Source organism: Botrytis fragariae (genome assembly GCF_013461495.1).
Source record: "Botrytis fragariae strain BVB16 chromosome Unknown tig00000001, whole genome shotgun sequence".
NCBI lineage: Eukaryota > Fungi > Ascomycota > Leotiomycetes > Helotiales > Sclerotiniaceae > Botrytis > Botrytis fragariae.
Genome location: NW_023500987.1, coordinates 241405 through 257315, shown reverse-complemented (window position 1 = coordinate 257315; position 15911 = coordinate 241405). Strand labels below are relative to the sequence as shown.

General features: G+C 41.7%; 5 protein-coding genes across 5 annotated transcripts; 4 read left to right on the top strand and 1 right to left on the bottom strand.

Annotated features, from left to right (window-relative positions):
* Nucleotides 1-3084: 3084 nt before the first annotated feature.
* On the top strand, nt 3085-4581 carry Bfra_000073 (putative lipase esterase protein; the record flags this gene model as incomplete). Its single annotated transcript, XM_037330523.1, has 3 exons — nt 3085-3497; nt 3553-3921; nt 3987-4581. The coding sequence occupies 3 exons, from the start codon at nt 3085-3087 to the stop codon at nt 4579-4581; spliced, it is 1377 nt and encodes a 458-aa protein (XP_037196856.1).
* A 548-nt stretch (nt 4582-5129) lies between these two features.
* Nucleotides 5130-7202, top strand: Bfra_000072 (putative mfs multidrug transporter protein; the record flags this gene model as incomplete). The annotated part of the gene is made up of 7 exons (XM_037330522.1): nt 5130-5275; nt 5353-5486; nt 5545-5668; nt 5724-5930; nt 5987-6358; nt 6441-6808; nt 6898-7202. 7 exons carry the CDS (start codon nt 5130-5132, stop codon nt 7200-7202), a joined length of 1656 nt encoding a protein of 551 aa, XP_037196855.1.
* A 1898-nt stretch (nt 7203-9100) lies between these two features.
* On the top strand, nt 9101-11482 carry Bfra_000071 (uncharacterized protein; the record flags this gene model as incomplete). The annotated part of the gene is made up of 1 exon (XM_037330521.1): nt 9101-11482. One exon carries the CDS (start codon nt 9101-9103, stop codon nt 11480-11482), a length of 2382 nt encoding a protein of 793 aa, XP_037196854.1.
* Nucleotides 11483-13060: 1578 nt separating this feature from the next.
* On the top strand, nt 13061-13861 carry Bfra_000070 (uncharacterized protein; the record flags this gene model as incomplete). The annotated part of the gene is made up of 2 exons (XM_037330520.1): nt 13061-13603; nt 13655-13861. The coding sequence occupies 2 exons, from the start codon at nt 13061-13063 to the stop codon at nt 13859-13861; spliced, it is 750 nt and encodes a 249-aa protein (XP_037196853.1).
* A 1088-nt stretch (nt 13862-14949) lies between these two features.
* On the bottom strand, nt 14950-15474 carry Bfra_000069 (putative dynamin family protein; the record flags this gene model as incomplete). The annotated part of the gene is made up of 1 exon (XM_037330519.1): nt 14950-15474. One exon carries the CDS (start codon nt 15472-15474, stop codon nt 14950-14952), a length of 525 nt encoding a protein of 174 aa, XP_037196852.1.
* Nucleotides 15475-15911: the final 437 nt, after the last annotated feature.

The window sequence follows — 15911 nt, the reverse complement described above, 5'->3', positions numbered from 1 at the left end:
TCCACATAGAGAATAGATTCTAACTTTAAACAATAATGCGTGCTCAGTCCTCAGTATCAACAATACAGGTTAATCTGTGCCTCTCTTTCATGCATAAGGTCCTTCATGGTATTGACGTTGAGTATCTTTGAAGGACGAAACTGGGGTATCTGGAGAAAAGCCCTGGAGAGATTCTAGTGGTGATGGCGGTTGGTGTTTGCATCTTAGACTACGTATTTCTACCAGGATAACTAATTCATTGTGTGACGAAGAATTGACAGTGCATTATACGGACTAATGGAAGGCCTGCAAAGGTGACTGTGGTTCTATTTGCAGGATTTGGCAATTGCTGCTTGAAGAGCCCTCTGTAATAATCTATGATGGATCATACCGGAAGGAAAGAGCTATGCCCTGAAGAGATTTATGAGAGTGAGTTCTAGATGTGAGCCCCTCCTCGCTTGGACTCATCGATTAGATCCACAAAGGGACAAGAGAAAAAGGGGGAGGGGGACGAGGAACTAAGATTATACACACCACCTTAACCTACATGTACATGTGCTTACTCGCATCCTTTTTCTGGTTTGGAGAAATTTTATATCTTCAAGGCAGGATGTGTAGGAATCCTAACCCTGAACTAAAGATGAACGTATGCAACAATTACGATTCAAGTTGCACATGTCAATTTATTGGGGGCGTCTGAAATGGCCGTGAAACGCCGAAGTCCTCACCGAATCAAGCGACATTTAAACCCCTAATATCACTTGAATAATATCTCTGTTAAGAATGAAAAGATGGTGCTTATTTAATTTCTTATAGTGATAATATTCTATGGACTATATTACAGGACTTCAATTGCCCCTACGATATATAATTAATTTCAATTCATTTAGAGACTTGAATAGAGTCTAAAAGTACTCAGAGCTTAAATAATCAAAATCAAATATAGCTAATCAGTTTTTCTAGAGGAAGAGGCTATTATAGAACTCCACTGACTGTAGATGAGATAATATAATATTATTTAATACATTAAATCTAACTATAGAAGTTATTATAATATCGTTTGTCGAGTTATTAATATTATTAAATTTAATAATGGAGATTTCCTATCACCTTCTACTCCTTTACATTATTAGGTAATGATTTATTTAAAATATATAGATTTTGATTATAAATATTTAAATTCTTATGTCTTAGTACATTATTAGTAGTATTTCAAAAATAATAATTGAAATATCTTTATAAATATCAACACGTACCACCAAAGTAGAGCATAACTGAAATACGGAAAATACTAATTACAACACTGGTAAGGACTTATAGAAGAATCAAAATTTTACTCTAGAGAGCTTAGGTTATATGAATATTGAAATGGAGAGCTTGGCATTCCACAGCCATTTCAGACTCTCCCAATTTATTCAATTGACAACTGTTATCTTGGCTATGCTAGACTGTCGGGTCAGTAGCGTAGATGTTGTCATTTCAAACGGCAAAATATGAACGACTGAGCATGATTCATTCACACCACAGTTCTGCGACTATGTATTGGCTAAAGGAGTGTTGGGTTGAAGGAGCGCACGAGCAAGCGGCGGGTAAGCAATTCATGATCATCCGAGCCTCAATCATTCCAATGCACGCAATACATGGGAGACATTAGTAGATGCATAGATAAGTCTTTCCGGACTGAAGCAGGAATTGGTTTGTGGAGAAGTCCGCAACTAGGGAAGGTTACATTGGGGTGAGACCTGACAACGGCGCAGCGCTTGATGGTTGCATACATTTCGCCAGAAATAATATTACATGGGTAAAGCCCCACTCTTTTTCGACAGGGACAAACCTTTTGCGAGAAAATTTGCGAGTGGTGGAATATGAGAGACTATGCTGACCACGCATGCATACTATTGAATTACACAAGATTCCAAGAGTTGTTCATTTCAATACTTATTGTCACAACACTTATTTCTGAGCTAACTGTATTTAGCTTTAGACTCCCTCGCTTCAAATCGTTAAAGCGGGAATGACAGGGGTAGCGGTGTCAGGAATAATGACCAATAGCATTCTAATGCTGAACGGTAACATCATTCACTTCATAACACTTTTGCACAGCAAATGCCTGGTCTGTTTCACTGCCTAGTGTGAGCCAAAATATGGTCTCTCAAAAGTTCCAAACTCACAGTAATGAACATCATATCTTAGTAATAGATCCTACTCAGCAGATTCATTATACAGAGAACCCAACAAAAAGGATTATTTTTGGGCGAGGTAGGGTACGGAGTACTCTTGGCGGTCAGAAATTATACAACACTCCACTTATATTAGTCCTTTGTGTCACGGATCAGACCCAATTGCAATGCGATCTCTCACATACGCATAGTGAGTTTATATAGTGCGCTGCAGAAGTTACGCTCTCGTTCCTCTATTTGTAGAATCTAAGGATAAATTGTACCCTGCTCTCACAGTTCTTCTACGGCAAATTGTCACACTTTCTTGTCTACCTTACTATGATATGTGCTTAGTATAGAGTATGATATAATTTCTGGCCATACAAGTGCCGATGGTAATTTATGGAGTTACTCTCGAGGACCTTTAAACACATCACTTCGTGTATATATCCTCGCAGTGTACCTATACGAAAAAGCGCTTTAACATGTACCTAGGCATATGACATTACAATGTTGAAACCTTAAGTTAGGTACCGTATAAATTTACTTAGGTAAGCTTAAGCCTATGCCTAATACAATAGGATCTGAGGGGCTTAGTTCGCACACTAAGTCTAATTTAAAACAAATTTATATTGAGAATTTGAAGTTTGTAATATTTTAATGGGAGATCGAAAACGCTTCCATTATTCAGTCATTGATTGGCTGGTCGCCTTACCGCATTAATAAGCATAGGGTTAAGCTCATCCGAGGGTGCTCATACTGTACAAAATCGTATGTTAAATTCTGCCGTTTTCATTTGGGTATAGCGCAAGTATACCTTTAGGTACTTATAGCAAGTTGGTGCAGAAGAATTCGAGAATACCCAACCTAAATTATCGTTCATACGATCATCGCTGTGCCTCGTTCACCTACACCTATCATCTTGCATCAGCCTCTGTACGTCAACATGGCACCAGATGAAGACAAAGATGCTGTGAAGAAACTTATGAGCTGGACACAAAAATTCAGAAAAGACAAGGGCTATCTCTTTTATACTCCAATATCACTGCAACAAGCAATCACAACCGCTGACCAGCCAGCTACTGGGCCAGTTTGGGCCAGTAGGACAATCCTGCCAGCTCCGAAGGATGATTGTATCATCACTGCTATCACTGAGGCAATTTATGATCTTGATGATGGCTCTTGCGCAGACTTAGTTGCTACATTAGCTGATGTCCAGGTACAGTGGAGCGGGTTTCGATCCGGAGTTGGTAGACACGAGAAAGAGCCAACCATTAGTGAGGAGGACAAGTACAAAGGTCTCATGAAAGATACACGGTCCAAAACAACCATTATATACGCTCATGGGGGGCTCAACTAGTAAGCTCAGTCATACTCAGATATGATGCGTGAAAATTAACCTTTGATTATCCAGCTCTGGAGGACCAGCTTCTGTACGTGCAGTTACATCAACTCTAGCAAAACTTACCAAAGGCCGCTGTCTTGTTCTTGAACAACGACTGGCCCCTCAGGACCCTTTCCCTGCACCTTTAATCGACCTTTTGGTAGCATACCTATCACTTCTCTACCCACCCGAGGATGCTTTTCACGAAGCAACCACGCCTGAGAATATTGTCATCGCTGGAGAAAGCAGCGGAGGTAACCTATGTCTCAGTTTTCTCCTTTTGCTTCAACATTTCCAACAGAGGAAAACCCGCATCAACTTCCATGGCAATTGTGTGTCGATCCCATATCCTGCAGGTTTTGCGACTTTCTGTGCTCAAGGTGATGCCACGATGTCTTTGTATGTATATTTCTTTTCATCGTTCAATTTCGCGAGAGAAATGCTGATCTAGCAAATTGAACCAGTCCATCATACGCGCGGAATAAAAACTACGATATAATAGACGACGTTCATCCAACACTCAGCGATATTATAACGCCGGATTCCATCTGGCCTAGTACGCCTCCGAGATCGCATATTTACTCCCCTACGACGAACCTAATAACACATCCTTTGGTCAGCCCAGTCTCCTCCAAGTCATGGCCTTCCATCAAGCCACCGCCGATGTTTTTTGCCTATGGCCAAGAGCGTATGCTTGACGAAGGTAGGTTCATGGCCAAGCAAGCTTTCAAAGCTGGTGCTTCAGTACAACTTCACCAATATAACGCACTTCCTCATATCTTTGCCTTTATCGCACAAATACCTCAGACAGCTCACCTTTTCACTCAATGGGCGCAGTTCTGTCGAATGTGTGTTGAAGAGCCCCAAAAGATAGATTCCAGTCGATATTATATTCACGAACCTGTGGCGGGTCCGCCTGGTTTCAAGACTATTCCTCGCGATGTTGGTGACGGGAAGGAATTCACGGATTTGGAGTATGAAGAGGTTCTCAAATTGATGGATGGAAATAAAAAGAAGATGAAGGTTTGGAACGGACCGAAAACGAAGTCATCATTGTAAATCGGATGGAATTTTCGAATTTTATTCTCACTCGTTGTTAGTCTATTGATACCTATATTCAACGAATGCTATGTAGCTACTATTCTAAGTAATATGGGCCCGAAATGTCAAGACTTTTTCCAAGAAGCCCACGAAGCTACCCATAATGAGTCTAATACAACTAGGGCAAACACATTATGATTACCTTTGCTTCATAGAGACCCATCTCATCAATCTTGGAGAAACGCTAGACAGAATGCGGTATATTTTCGCGGTAGTTCAATCAACGGCTTACCAGGTACAACGCCTACAACCATTTTGGCTAATACTGTTGCGATACAAGTGAATGTGTACACGTGAGTGCACTAGTGCACTAGCGCATGAACGTATTGCATATAGCTCTCGTAGCTCTGTCAAAATCACCACTGATGTGATACCAACAAACACAAACTTTGAGCACCTGCTATTCAATTTAACACATAGTTCTATCATTTCTAAATCCTTTTTTTACCCCGTATAAAGTACAGGTAATTTATCAAAACTTCTAACAAAACATTTAATAAGTCACCATGAAAGAAGAACCAATGCAGGCCGAGGTCTCGAAGCCCGAAAATATGCCTGTTGAAAGTACCCAACTGCCAAGCTCAGAGCAGCCTTTCGAGAATGACATCAACGGCTACCTTTCTGGAAAGACATTATACTCTTTGGCATTAAGGTGCGATTATTTATTCTAAGTCTCCCCGTTCTTTTGGAAGTACGATAAAATTAACTTCATACCTCTACGGAGTCTAGCCTCTCCATATGCATGCTTCTTGTTAACATCGAACTCACGGTAGTGAGCACAGCACTGACCTCGATCACGAACGACTTGCATGGGTTTGATAAAACTGGTTGGATTGTCACTGGATATCTAGTGACTTACTCAAGTAAGAGATCACTAGGTCAATAAAAGAGGTAATCATAGGAGGTGCTAATATACTCCAGGTACATTGATAATATGGACAAAAGTCAGCGATATATTCGGACGAAAATCCTCTATCATAACAGCAGTGTTGCTTTTTACCGCATTTTCTGGGGCATGCGGTGCTGCACAGACCATTACACAAATGTAAGTAATCTACTTGATGATCTCTGGAGGAGCTGGTTAAGTAATATATCAACAGTATCATATGTCGTGTGTTCCAAGGCATTGGCGCGGCTGGAAGTATGGCATTAGTCTTCGCAATATCCTTTGAAATGATACCAAAGCACAAGTTCCCAACATACACAGCTTTGTTCTCTGTGGTAACTACGATGGGGAATCTAGTTGGTCCACTTATTGGTGGTGGCTTTAGTGAGAAATCGATGTGGAGATGGGCCTTTCTATTTAAGTTCGTTAACTCTGACCTCCCCTTCTCTGAAGTCACCTAAACTGACGAAATGGAAGTGTCCCGGCTGGTGCATTAGCCCTCGCGTTATTATTTATCTGCGTACCAGGAGGTTTCCCTCATCAAAATGATCCAGCATACGTCTCTCGTTCTTTGAAAGAAAAATTCAGCAAAAGTTCTATTTCAAAAATCGATGGAACAGGTGCATTCCTTTTCTTAGGAGCTTCCCTTTTGCTCGTGACTGTTCTTCTGGGTGCAGGAAATCAATTTGCCTGGCATTCCGCAACCAGCATCTCACTATTTGTCATTTCTGGTGTTTTATGGATTCTCTTCGTGTGGAATGAACGTCTAGTTACAGATGAAAAGAAACGCACCGAGCCAATTTTTCCTTGGCGTTTTGTCGTCAATCGGAAATGGATGGGTGCTTTAATGTGAGTAAAGAAAGCTTGCTCGTATAAAATTCGAGTTCTAGGTTTCAACAACGTGTTGCTCTAACAACAAATCATTTGATAGGCTGTCGCTACTTTCGGGTATACCATTCAATGCCGTCACGATCAATATTCCACAACGCTTCCAAGTTGTCGATGGAATGTCTCCGGTAGCAGCTGGTGTGCATCTTATACCGTTTAATGCACTCATTGCATTTGGGACTGTAATCGCAAATGTTATTGTGGGCAAAGCACATATCCCACTGATTTACCTGATGTTCATCGGTTCCATCCTTCAAATTGTTGGGATTTCACTTATGTCTACTATTCCGAATGGTTTGAATGTCAATTCGGCTATTTATGGGTACGAAGCTATTGCTGGTCTTGGAATTGGTATTGTTTATGGAATGGTTATTGTTATACCTCCGCATATTGTCGAGAGACGAGATCTAGGCAAGAAACACCTCCCTTATTATAAATTCCTCACTTTCCTGTTACTGTAGATCAGAGGAAATAATAGGCATACTAATTCCTTCCTCCAGCCATCTCGAGTGGTGCACTTCTCCAATTTCGAGCTTTTGGCGGAGCCATCGGTCTAGCCATCACTTCAGCAGCAATGAATAACTATCTATCATCTCGGCTCCAACACATAATAGACCCAGCACAGATAGCCGAGATTTTTCGATCAAGCTCCTCCATCGCATCTTTCTCACCCGAGACTCAAGGAAATATCCTAGAAGCATTTGCGGAAAGTTATTCGTTACAAATGAAAATCATGGCTGCGTTTTCTGGGCTGCAACTTCTGTTGGTAAGTTTGGTTTGGGCGAAGCCCCAGATCAGGGTGTAATGTCAAGATCAGGAAGTGGGTGTGGATGGTACATAGATGAGTGTCTGGGGTGAGGGACCAGAGGGATAGAATAGGGAGAGGAGATGCAAGTAGATATCGTTTTGCTCATGGGAAACTCTGGCGATAGGCAGGATATGGTGGGCTTGTTCTTTAGAAAATCAGTATGTGAAATGTTGGTCCGAAATCTTGGAATGACTGTTTACCAAATGTGAGGTATATTACGCAGGCATGTGACATCTCATTACGTCTACCGCCAGCTTATTAAACTAAGCGGTGTGTTATAAGACCTGGGAGTCGAACAGATCTCTTAAGAATCTCTTTCCTCTTCAGCTTTCTTATTCTAGTGTATTTAACCTCTATTGATACGCTCTAGAATGTAATCGTAGCAAAAGAATAGCGCTTTGGAATGTACAAGCCTACGTCTGATCTCACATTGAAAAGCTTACATGATGTAATCCCGATGAAATTTAGAGTATCCTGAGAATCAGCATTTCTTACTACAGAATTATTCTTACGATTAGTGCTTCAGGATCATAGATGCCGCTAGGACGAATCACCAAAGAACGTGGAGTGAAAGGATATGGACAATCAGAAGAGGGAGAAAAGGCCCGGAATTGGGTACGGTAAAGGAATATGTGATCTTGTTCCAATATTATTTGTCGTTCGATACTGATGAGAACACGAGGAGCGTCTATTGTATAACAATAGATAAATTGGCGACAACAAACCCTCCCCACCAACAAAAACCTAATTTCGAGGCAACAACATAACGATGACAACGAAATCTAGGATATGTGGGATGATAGTGGCACCAATCCATAAGACTCTAACGATCACAGCGATAACAAAACCCTAACATCAACACTCTTACTTTCTTTATCTAACATCAAAAAAGCCACGATGTAGATCACATTCAAGATTATTCACAAACCCCAACTCTCATTCTTCATCCCGTGGAAAAGAAACCCCCGCTCGATCCTCAGCTGTAGGTACTCTCTTTCTTATTACCCCTAGAGGCGTAAACAAATGCAATACGTATCTTTATGACTCGATCAGAGTGGGATGAGAAGAGGTATACATACTTGAATATAGATGAAGAGAAGAATAGCTAGTGAATATTAAACTTCATATCTACTTAGATTTTTGATACACCCAAGAAAGATGTCGAATTATATAAGAATTCAACATACATTTACTTCCTCATAAACTTCAATGACAATCTCCCACATTGACCTACAAGGCACAGGATACTTATCAGTGTAGCAGGTAGGAGGTAATAAAGAATAATAATTATACATACTCCCGCAAAGAAAATGATTAGAGGGAGATAGCATTGATCTCAATAATACTCGTAGTAGCATGCTGAATTCTATTTGATTAATTGGTAATCAATAGTCGGCTCTTGCAAGTGGTCGACTAGTTCCTAATCGGTGAAGTCAGTGACGAATAAAAGATCGTCATGGCTCAAGCAGTGGTCATCCCAAGTCTCACGAGTAACACAAACTGCACCACACCTCTTTGCGGAAAGCGACTAAGAATAGCATTCACAAATGAAAACTGCACGACCTGCTCTAATTACCGGATTATTTCTTCAGAGCTGCATTTTATGTCACATAATTAGTACTTGCTTTTACATATACTAAATTCAAACGAAGCCGTTGGGGGTGGCGTTATTAGACCTCAAGTCACTGCCTCCACGCATCAATTAATGAGGCTGATATCAGTTTTGTATCACCTTCCTATATCACAATTCCTCTTTAAAGGAGACGGCGCGGTAGTTTCGGAATGAATTTTCATCAAATGCTTTGGGGTCGCAATCACTTCCACCTTCTATATAAGCTCAACCCTTTTCTTCAAGAAATAAGACGAGACTACATCAATATTTTATTCATTTAAATATGGTCTCCAAAACTTTTTATCGCCGTCTTGGATTCCCGGTTCAAAAGTCACCAAGGTTTCGAATCCAAATCAAAGTACACTGGTTTAAAATCATAGGATTATTCTTCCTTTGGCCTTTCACCCAATCCAAACTCATTTCTACCTATATGGAAAATCGGAAACACAAATCAGAAGATCTGAAAGAAGCTACTGTTCGAGGCAGATGGCATGTTGCTCGCTCTTGTGCTTTTCACCTTTTACCAATCACCGTCACCATCATCTTGTTGCTTTTGAATAGTCTCGAAGTCTACTCTGATTCTATCGGTTCTGATGTCGACAATCTCAACGCTCGGTTGAATGCACTTCAATTTGCGGCCAAAATGCACGAAATATTAATTGGTGCTTCACTCTCAACCATGGGGCTCAATCTACTTCAGTACGAAGTCCTAAATGGAGGAATCCCTTTTGGTGGTCTCCTTGCCGGGTTTAGAATCAATGACCTTGGTTCACTTTTGTCCCCTGATTTGTGGGCCATTGGTACCCGTGGGACGAAGAAGTTCCTTTTGATCGCACTCACGTTGTCACTATTGACAATTCTAGCCGCAATCTGTGGTCCGGCTTCGGCAATTCTAATGTTACCATCATTGGGCTGGTGGGAAGTTTCTGTGAGGCAAAATTTGGAATACTTAGTCGGCTCCGCTACCACGTCGAAGCCCTTGTTTTTTGTTGGTGCGAATGAATCCTCACTTTGGCCGATGAAGATAAGCGATGCAAATTACTCGCCATATGTTTGTGATGCTTCCAATACTACCAACAATCTGTCAATCCCAGTTGGTTGCCCTGGTGGTGGTGCCTCAGTCATCTTTGATTGGGCTCGTGCGACATATTCGTTGGGATCTAATACTCCATTGAGGTGGAATATAACCATGCCTATCTTTCGAAACACTTCGAGTTCTTTCCCAGGTCCAAATTTTAATCGTTTTGTTGAGGGGGTGGGTTACTTGGACTGGAGATTCACGAATACAATTTCCTGGTTATTAAGCCAGACTATTTCCACACCGGCTGCGGAGACTCTTGTTTCAGTAGCTCTAGCTTTGGGTTCTGCCAATACAACTACTCGTTGGAAGCTCACGTTATCAGATGGAAGTGATCCGCCGGCGGCTCAGGCATTCGCAACCTGTAGTAGCAATACTCACTGGATCTATCAAAAGGCTACTGGCTTGATCTGGCACTCAGCCGATTTTTGGATCTTGGGAAGCCTTGAAAACGGATCAATCGGATTTATAGATCCAGACAGAGAAGAACATCCTGTGAGTCCACCATATCCTAGTGTGGATATGAAGTTTACATTTCCACTGGAAGAACCTGCCCGTGGTTCTTGGTACTCTAACGCTAGCACTACGCTAGATCTCTGGAATGCCTCCCGGCAAAGTGTATCAACCTGGGCAAGCTCTGAGGGACAAAGAGCATCAATTGGAGCTGCTATGATAACATGTGCTGAGGAATTCGGAGATGGTATGTGTGGAACACACCAGTCCTGGGTCCCTCTTGAATTCACGACCTGCTCTGTGTTTGCCCAATGGCAACCGATGGAAATCTTTATCATTCCTAGTATGGATAGATTTGTTCACCTATCAGGATTCGATAGCCCCGATAGGAGCTTAGATAAGTGGCTACGAAACAATTTATCCGATTTTGACCAGCAAAAGGTCCAGTTCGATGCTGGCTGGGCGAATTCTGCGTTGTCGCCTAATCAGACTCTCATACCAATTGTGACAGCACTTTCGCAGCCGGGAACTTACAATGACAGAGAAACTGCCTTTGGTGTTGCAGCCACCACTCTGATTGCAGATGCAATGGCTAGAAATGGCATGAGTAATAATGCTATTCTCAAAGGGAATTTTGAATTCCCACCGTTGTTATGGCCATCGGGTTATCCAAAATGGAATACTTTTTTCCCTGATATCCTCTCGTCTGAAGGTTTGGAAACAAACCTCGAAAACTTTACCCCTATCGACATACGACAATGGCGCAATGGCTACAGCTACTCTATAAACGGCATTACCAGACGTCTCGCTTTCGGTATCCTTCTTGTACACATTCTATTTGCGCTGATCCACACAACACTTCTCATATGGATTGGATGGAGTTGCAATATCTTCAAATCTCTTTGCGAAATTGTGGCCCTCGCTATTAATTCATCTCCGACTCCAAAATTGGAAAACACTTGTGTGGGAATCGCAAGGTTGGATACATATAAATGTATCGTGAAAGTGAGAGAAGTTTCGGAACAGCATCTGGGTTTAGTCTTAGCGGGCGAAGAGGGAAGCTCCAAGGGTGTGGTTGTGGGAAAGATGTATGGAAATATGGGAGTTAAAGAAGGTCATCTAAAAGTTGAGTAGTGGGTATTGGTGTGTGTGTTGAAATTGGGATTCCTTACTCTTTATGTGACCGGAAAGAGGACATTTGTTTGAAGTATGACTCTCTACAGCGTAAGGTGGAAAGCATAGGCTAGAATATAAAGGCATTCAGAGGTTGATTGAATTAAGTATCCTATCTACCATGAAGACAAGAAATCTTATATATCAGAGCTCTTACTGACATGAATTGGGACTAGCTCCCCCTGTTCTAGCACCACACGAACCATATCTTTTAACGATATTTTATAACAAGAGTATTACCTAGTGTTAAAAACTTCCAAAAGAATTTCCATGCCTCTTTTCCCCTAGAAATCACATCACTTTGGTATAAATCGCCAGGGTATACGCAAGTAAAATCACACAAGCATCAGAACGTCCGTCAAAACGTTCATACCTGTAAATCCGAATGTCGGCAAAGAGACAAGGCCCTAGCACAGCTGTGTAATCATATCAATACCCTTTTCATATTATATTCATATGGAAAACATAAGCTACATATTACAATTGATTGCATGAGAGGACTGACTCGATTTGTAAGATTTTGCGGGAGAGCTATTGACGGCAGCGACAACCTGGAGATTTTAGTCTGCACCGGCGAATTATTTACATTATGATTCTGGGAATAGGTTCAGTTATTGTTGTCGTCACCTACTCTCATCTCTGCTTGGTATACTTCTCCGATACGTAACATTATAAGCTAGCACATCAGAGGAAAATCCACCTTAATCTGGAGCAACTTAACACTTTTGGGTTGCGCTTCTCAAGAGAACAACATCAATCTGCGAATAGACTGAGGAAGAGAGGATAGCGAGCATGACATTTAGTATAAAAAGAAACACTCTGGAGAATCATATAAATTTATAAATTCTTTTGTAGCTTCGTTAAAGCGCCAGGGCCCGGAATCCTTGATCTCTATCAAGATTTTCAACTATGTAAGCTCTCGAGACCTGGTGATTGATTTCTTCCTCATGAAAAAGACAGATTCAATTTGAACATGAAGAATTTGGAGTAAAGTATAACGCAGAAACAACAACAGCTCTGATCAATCATTACATTAAATTTCTTCCTCTTTTATTACTCACTTATTCAACTTCTTTTTGCAAACCTGGCTGCTGATCTGAATTAGACTCTCACTTGTCTGTCAACATGCGTAGTACTTTTATCGTTAAGGATTCTTCTAGATTGAGGGATCGTATAAGTTTCCTGGTAAATTGACTAGGCTCTGTAGCCTAGGCACGATTTTATATGGTCAGATCTTTCCAGTACAACTTCAACTGCTATATGTACGACCAGACGAACGGAATGTCGGCTGAACAACCACATTGCGTAACTACGCCTTCTTGGTTATCATCCAATAATCTAGTGACACATAACCTTCCAAGATTACATTACGCGTATCAAAGTGATGAAAAGCTGTCGATAGACAAGATACCAGATGTGAGCCCTCCATGCACACAGTCCTGCTGGATCCTCAACTTTGAGTCTTTCCAACCTTCGTGGTCACCTAAAACTTCTGGGACGATCAGCTCAGATAAATACTGTTGAGCAAAATTTGACAACATGAGCTTCCATTGCGGCTCTTGCAAGCGTCACTACGGCAGCCAGAAAGCTCTGCAGCAGCATGTGCGCGACTCTCCCGTTCACGCTTTGTCGTTCGACTGTACCAGTTGTGATCGATCATTCAATAGCGGAGAGGCGCTACAGCAACACCTCCGATATTCAACATTACACACTCTAACCTTTGACTGTGACGATTGCGATCAATCTTTTGATAGCGAAGAGGCTCTGAATCAGCATCTGCGAAACGCTCACATCCATCAACAGGATATCAACACTCCTCTAGATGTCTTCTTCTGTTCTTTCCCAACTTTCAACTATGACCGTTCTCTCCCACCAGCTACTTCGTACGCCAATCTACAGAGACATGAAAGATGGAAACGCAACAGCACCGCGTCAGACGATGCATGGACGAGGTACCAATCAGCGCTAGACAGCGAACTGCATATGTGGTATGGTGCAGAGGATGATTTGACTGCGTGGCATGCACTTTGCCGCGCGGTTGGTATAGAGCCGCTTCCAAACACATGTAAGCGGTGCGAGGAGGTAAGGACGTAGCGAGACAAGTTGGTAGATTCATGTTGATGCGTCTCCTAGGCGGTGCGAAGAACATACGTCAATATTGTTGATCTGATTGAATGGGGACGAAGCGAACGTACAGAGAAAGTTGATACCTTTCTTGATTTGGCAGCGCTACGAGCTTATACGATGGAGGAACACAAGATATTTGTAAACCCGTTCAATGATCGAAGTAGCAACGGTGTCTTAAGGCACCTTCTTCGAAAGATCTTTCGGAAGACCTGATAAAAATGCAAAGCTTATCATTCGCATTGTGCTTGTCACACCCTTGCTTCAAATACTTGTACCATGTGCATGCCCCAGATAGTTATGTACTTGAATCGTCTGTTCTAAATGCCCATTTGTCCCACTGGCAAGCACCCCATAAAAAATCCAAGCCTACGATTGCTACTCTGGCATGCTTAGCATACCAGGAATACCTGAATAGAACAATCATCCACGAGCTGAACTATGCACAACCGTTACTTACATATCGCACCGGTGGAATACTGCCATGTAAGGTTGCGAGGGTAATGCGGGCATATTCTCGCCGCATATGACAGTGGCTTGATAAGCGAACTGGCAGATGGGTAAGATGATTCTGGAATAATCGATCAACGGTGGCCAATGGTAATACTGGTTGTACTTCCAGCCTTTCTAATGTGGAAAAGTGACGCCGCTACTAAAAAGTGGTTTATCTGGCTGTACATGTGTCAGTACTCAATGGGTTGGATCCAGATGGATGCTTCAAGCATGGTTCAAGTGGTATATTGTCTCCAAGTGTAACATCTTGAGTCATTGTGGGGTTGTCGGGGTGGCTTGTGAGCTGAGAATGTGGGGGATAGAAAACCCAACCAAAGGTTCGATGAGTTGAAAGAGTGATTTCACAAGCCAAACACAACCAGTGTTTGTACTAGTATACGATAGTATAACGGTGACACATATCAAGCCTTTAATATCATATCTTATATATATAAAAAGGGATTATATTACTTCTATTGATATTCAATAATACTTCTATATTGAATATCTTTAGTGATATATAAATCGATATCACCTATATGAATAATTTCGAAAATCTTAATACGCACCACCACACAGACCAATATACGAAATATGAGCAATACTAGTAAGAACACTGAACACAACTCTTAATTATATTCAAGTACACATAAGATAAGGAAACGACAGGATGGTGAGATGAGATGAGGTGATATTCCATGTCGTTGACCCGTTTCCCTTCTGCTTGCTTGCCATAAAGCCCACAGAAAAACCAGCCAAGTAAAAGTGCAATGCGTGCGGCTTGAGCTCCCATGCCATCTCTCAAGGATCCTCTAGATGACCTTGACAAATTGCCAAGTAGTTCCTCCAGTTTCCGTCTCAACCAGCTCGTTCAATCCATCACTACTCCTCTTGATATCCATCTTCCAAAGTTTGTTCCAGTGTCTTGTCAACAGCAGATAGTCCCCGTCCGGATGTTTGCGTACGCAGAAAGATTCATAGTCCTTATGGCGAGTGGCCTTGGCATAGAACTTTCCACATCCATCATGTCCTATATACGTTCCCGATATGCAGTTGCGAAACCCAAGCCAGCCATCCCTCTCAACGCAAATCCAATGGCACCCTCCAATTTCGCTGACAGAGGACTTTAGTTGCAAAATACCATCTTCGAGGGTAATTATTTTACCATAGCCTCGCTTGCGAATGATAAATATCCCTCCAGGCTCAGGCACGGCATTGTCGATGGTTCTGCAGAAACCATCATCGATTGAGGAATGTGTCGGGGTCGGTACTGAGGTTATTGAAGCCGTGTCATCTTTCTCAAATCTATCGCTCATCTCAGGCATCGTGAAAGGCATGGTTCAGGTTGAGAAAATTGTTTACCCCGATCGTATGCAAAGGAGTTTGGCGTAAGGGGCAAACCAAGTTGAATTTCGAAAGATGAGCCTACTGATAAACTGAAAGTTAGAAGAGGGAGAAAAGCTTTCTTGAGACATACATACAATACAGTATACAGACCTCCAAACGTAATCGGCTTATGATCAGAGCAACACACAGAGCAAACAGAGTAGCTTCCAGCACTATTTATACAGACGGTGTCCTGTTCGATCATGTACGATAACACAGTTGGCACCATCGACTTTTGAATAGGATTCAATTGAATTAAGAAATAAGAATTGATTAATTCACTTTACCCAGAGATATAGCTGATCAGATACCGAAAACAATACAATTGCTGTATGTATCAAGCAAAAAGAATCAGCATATTCTTTTAACATTCAACCCTCCAACTTCT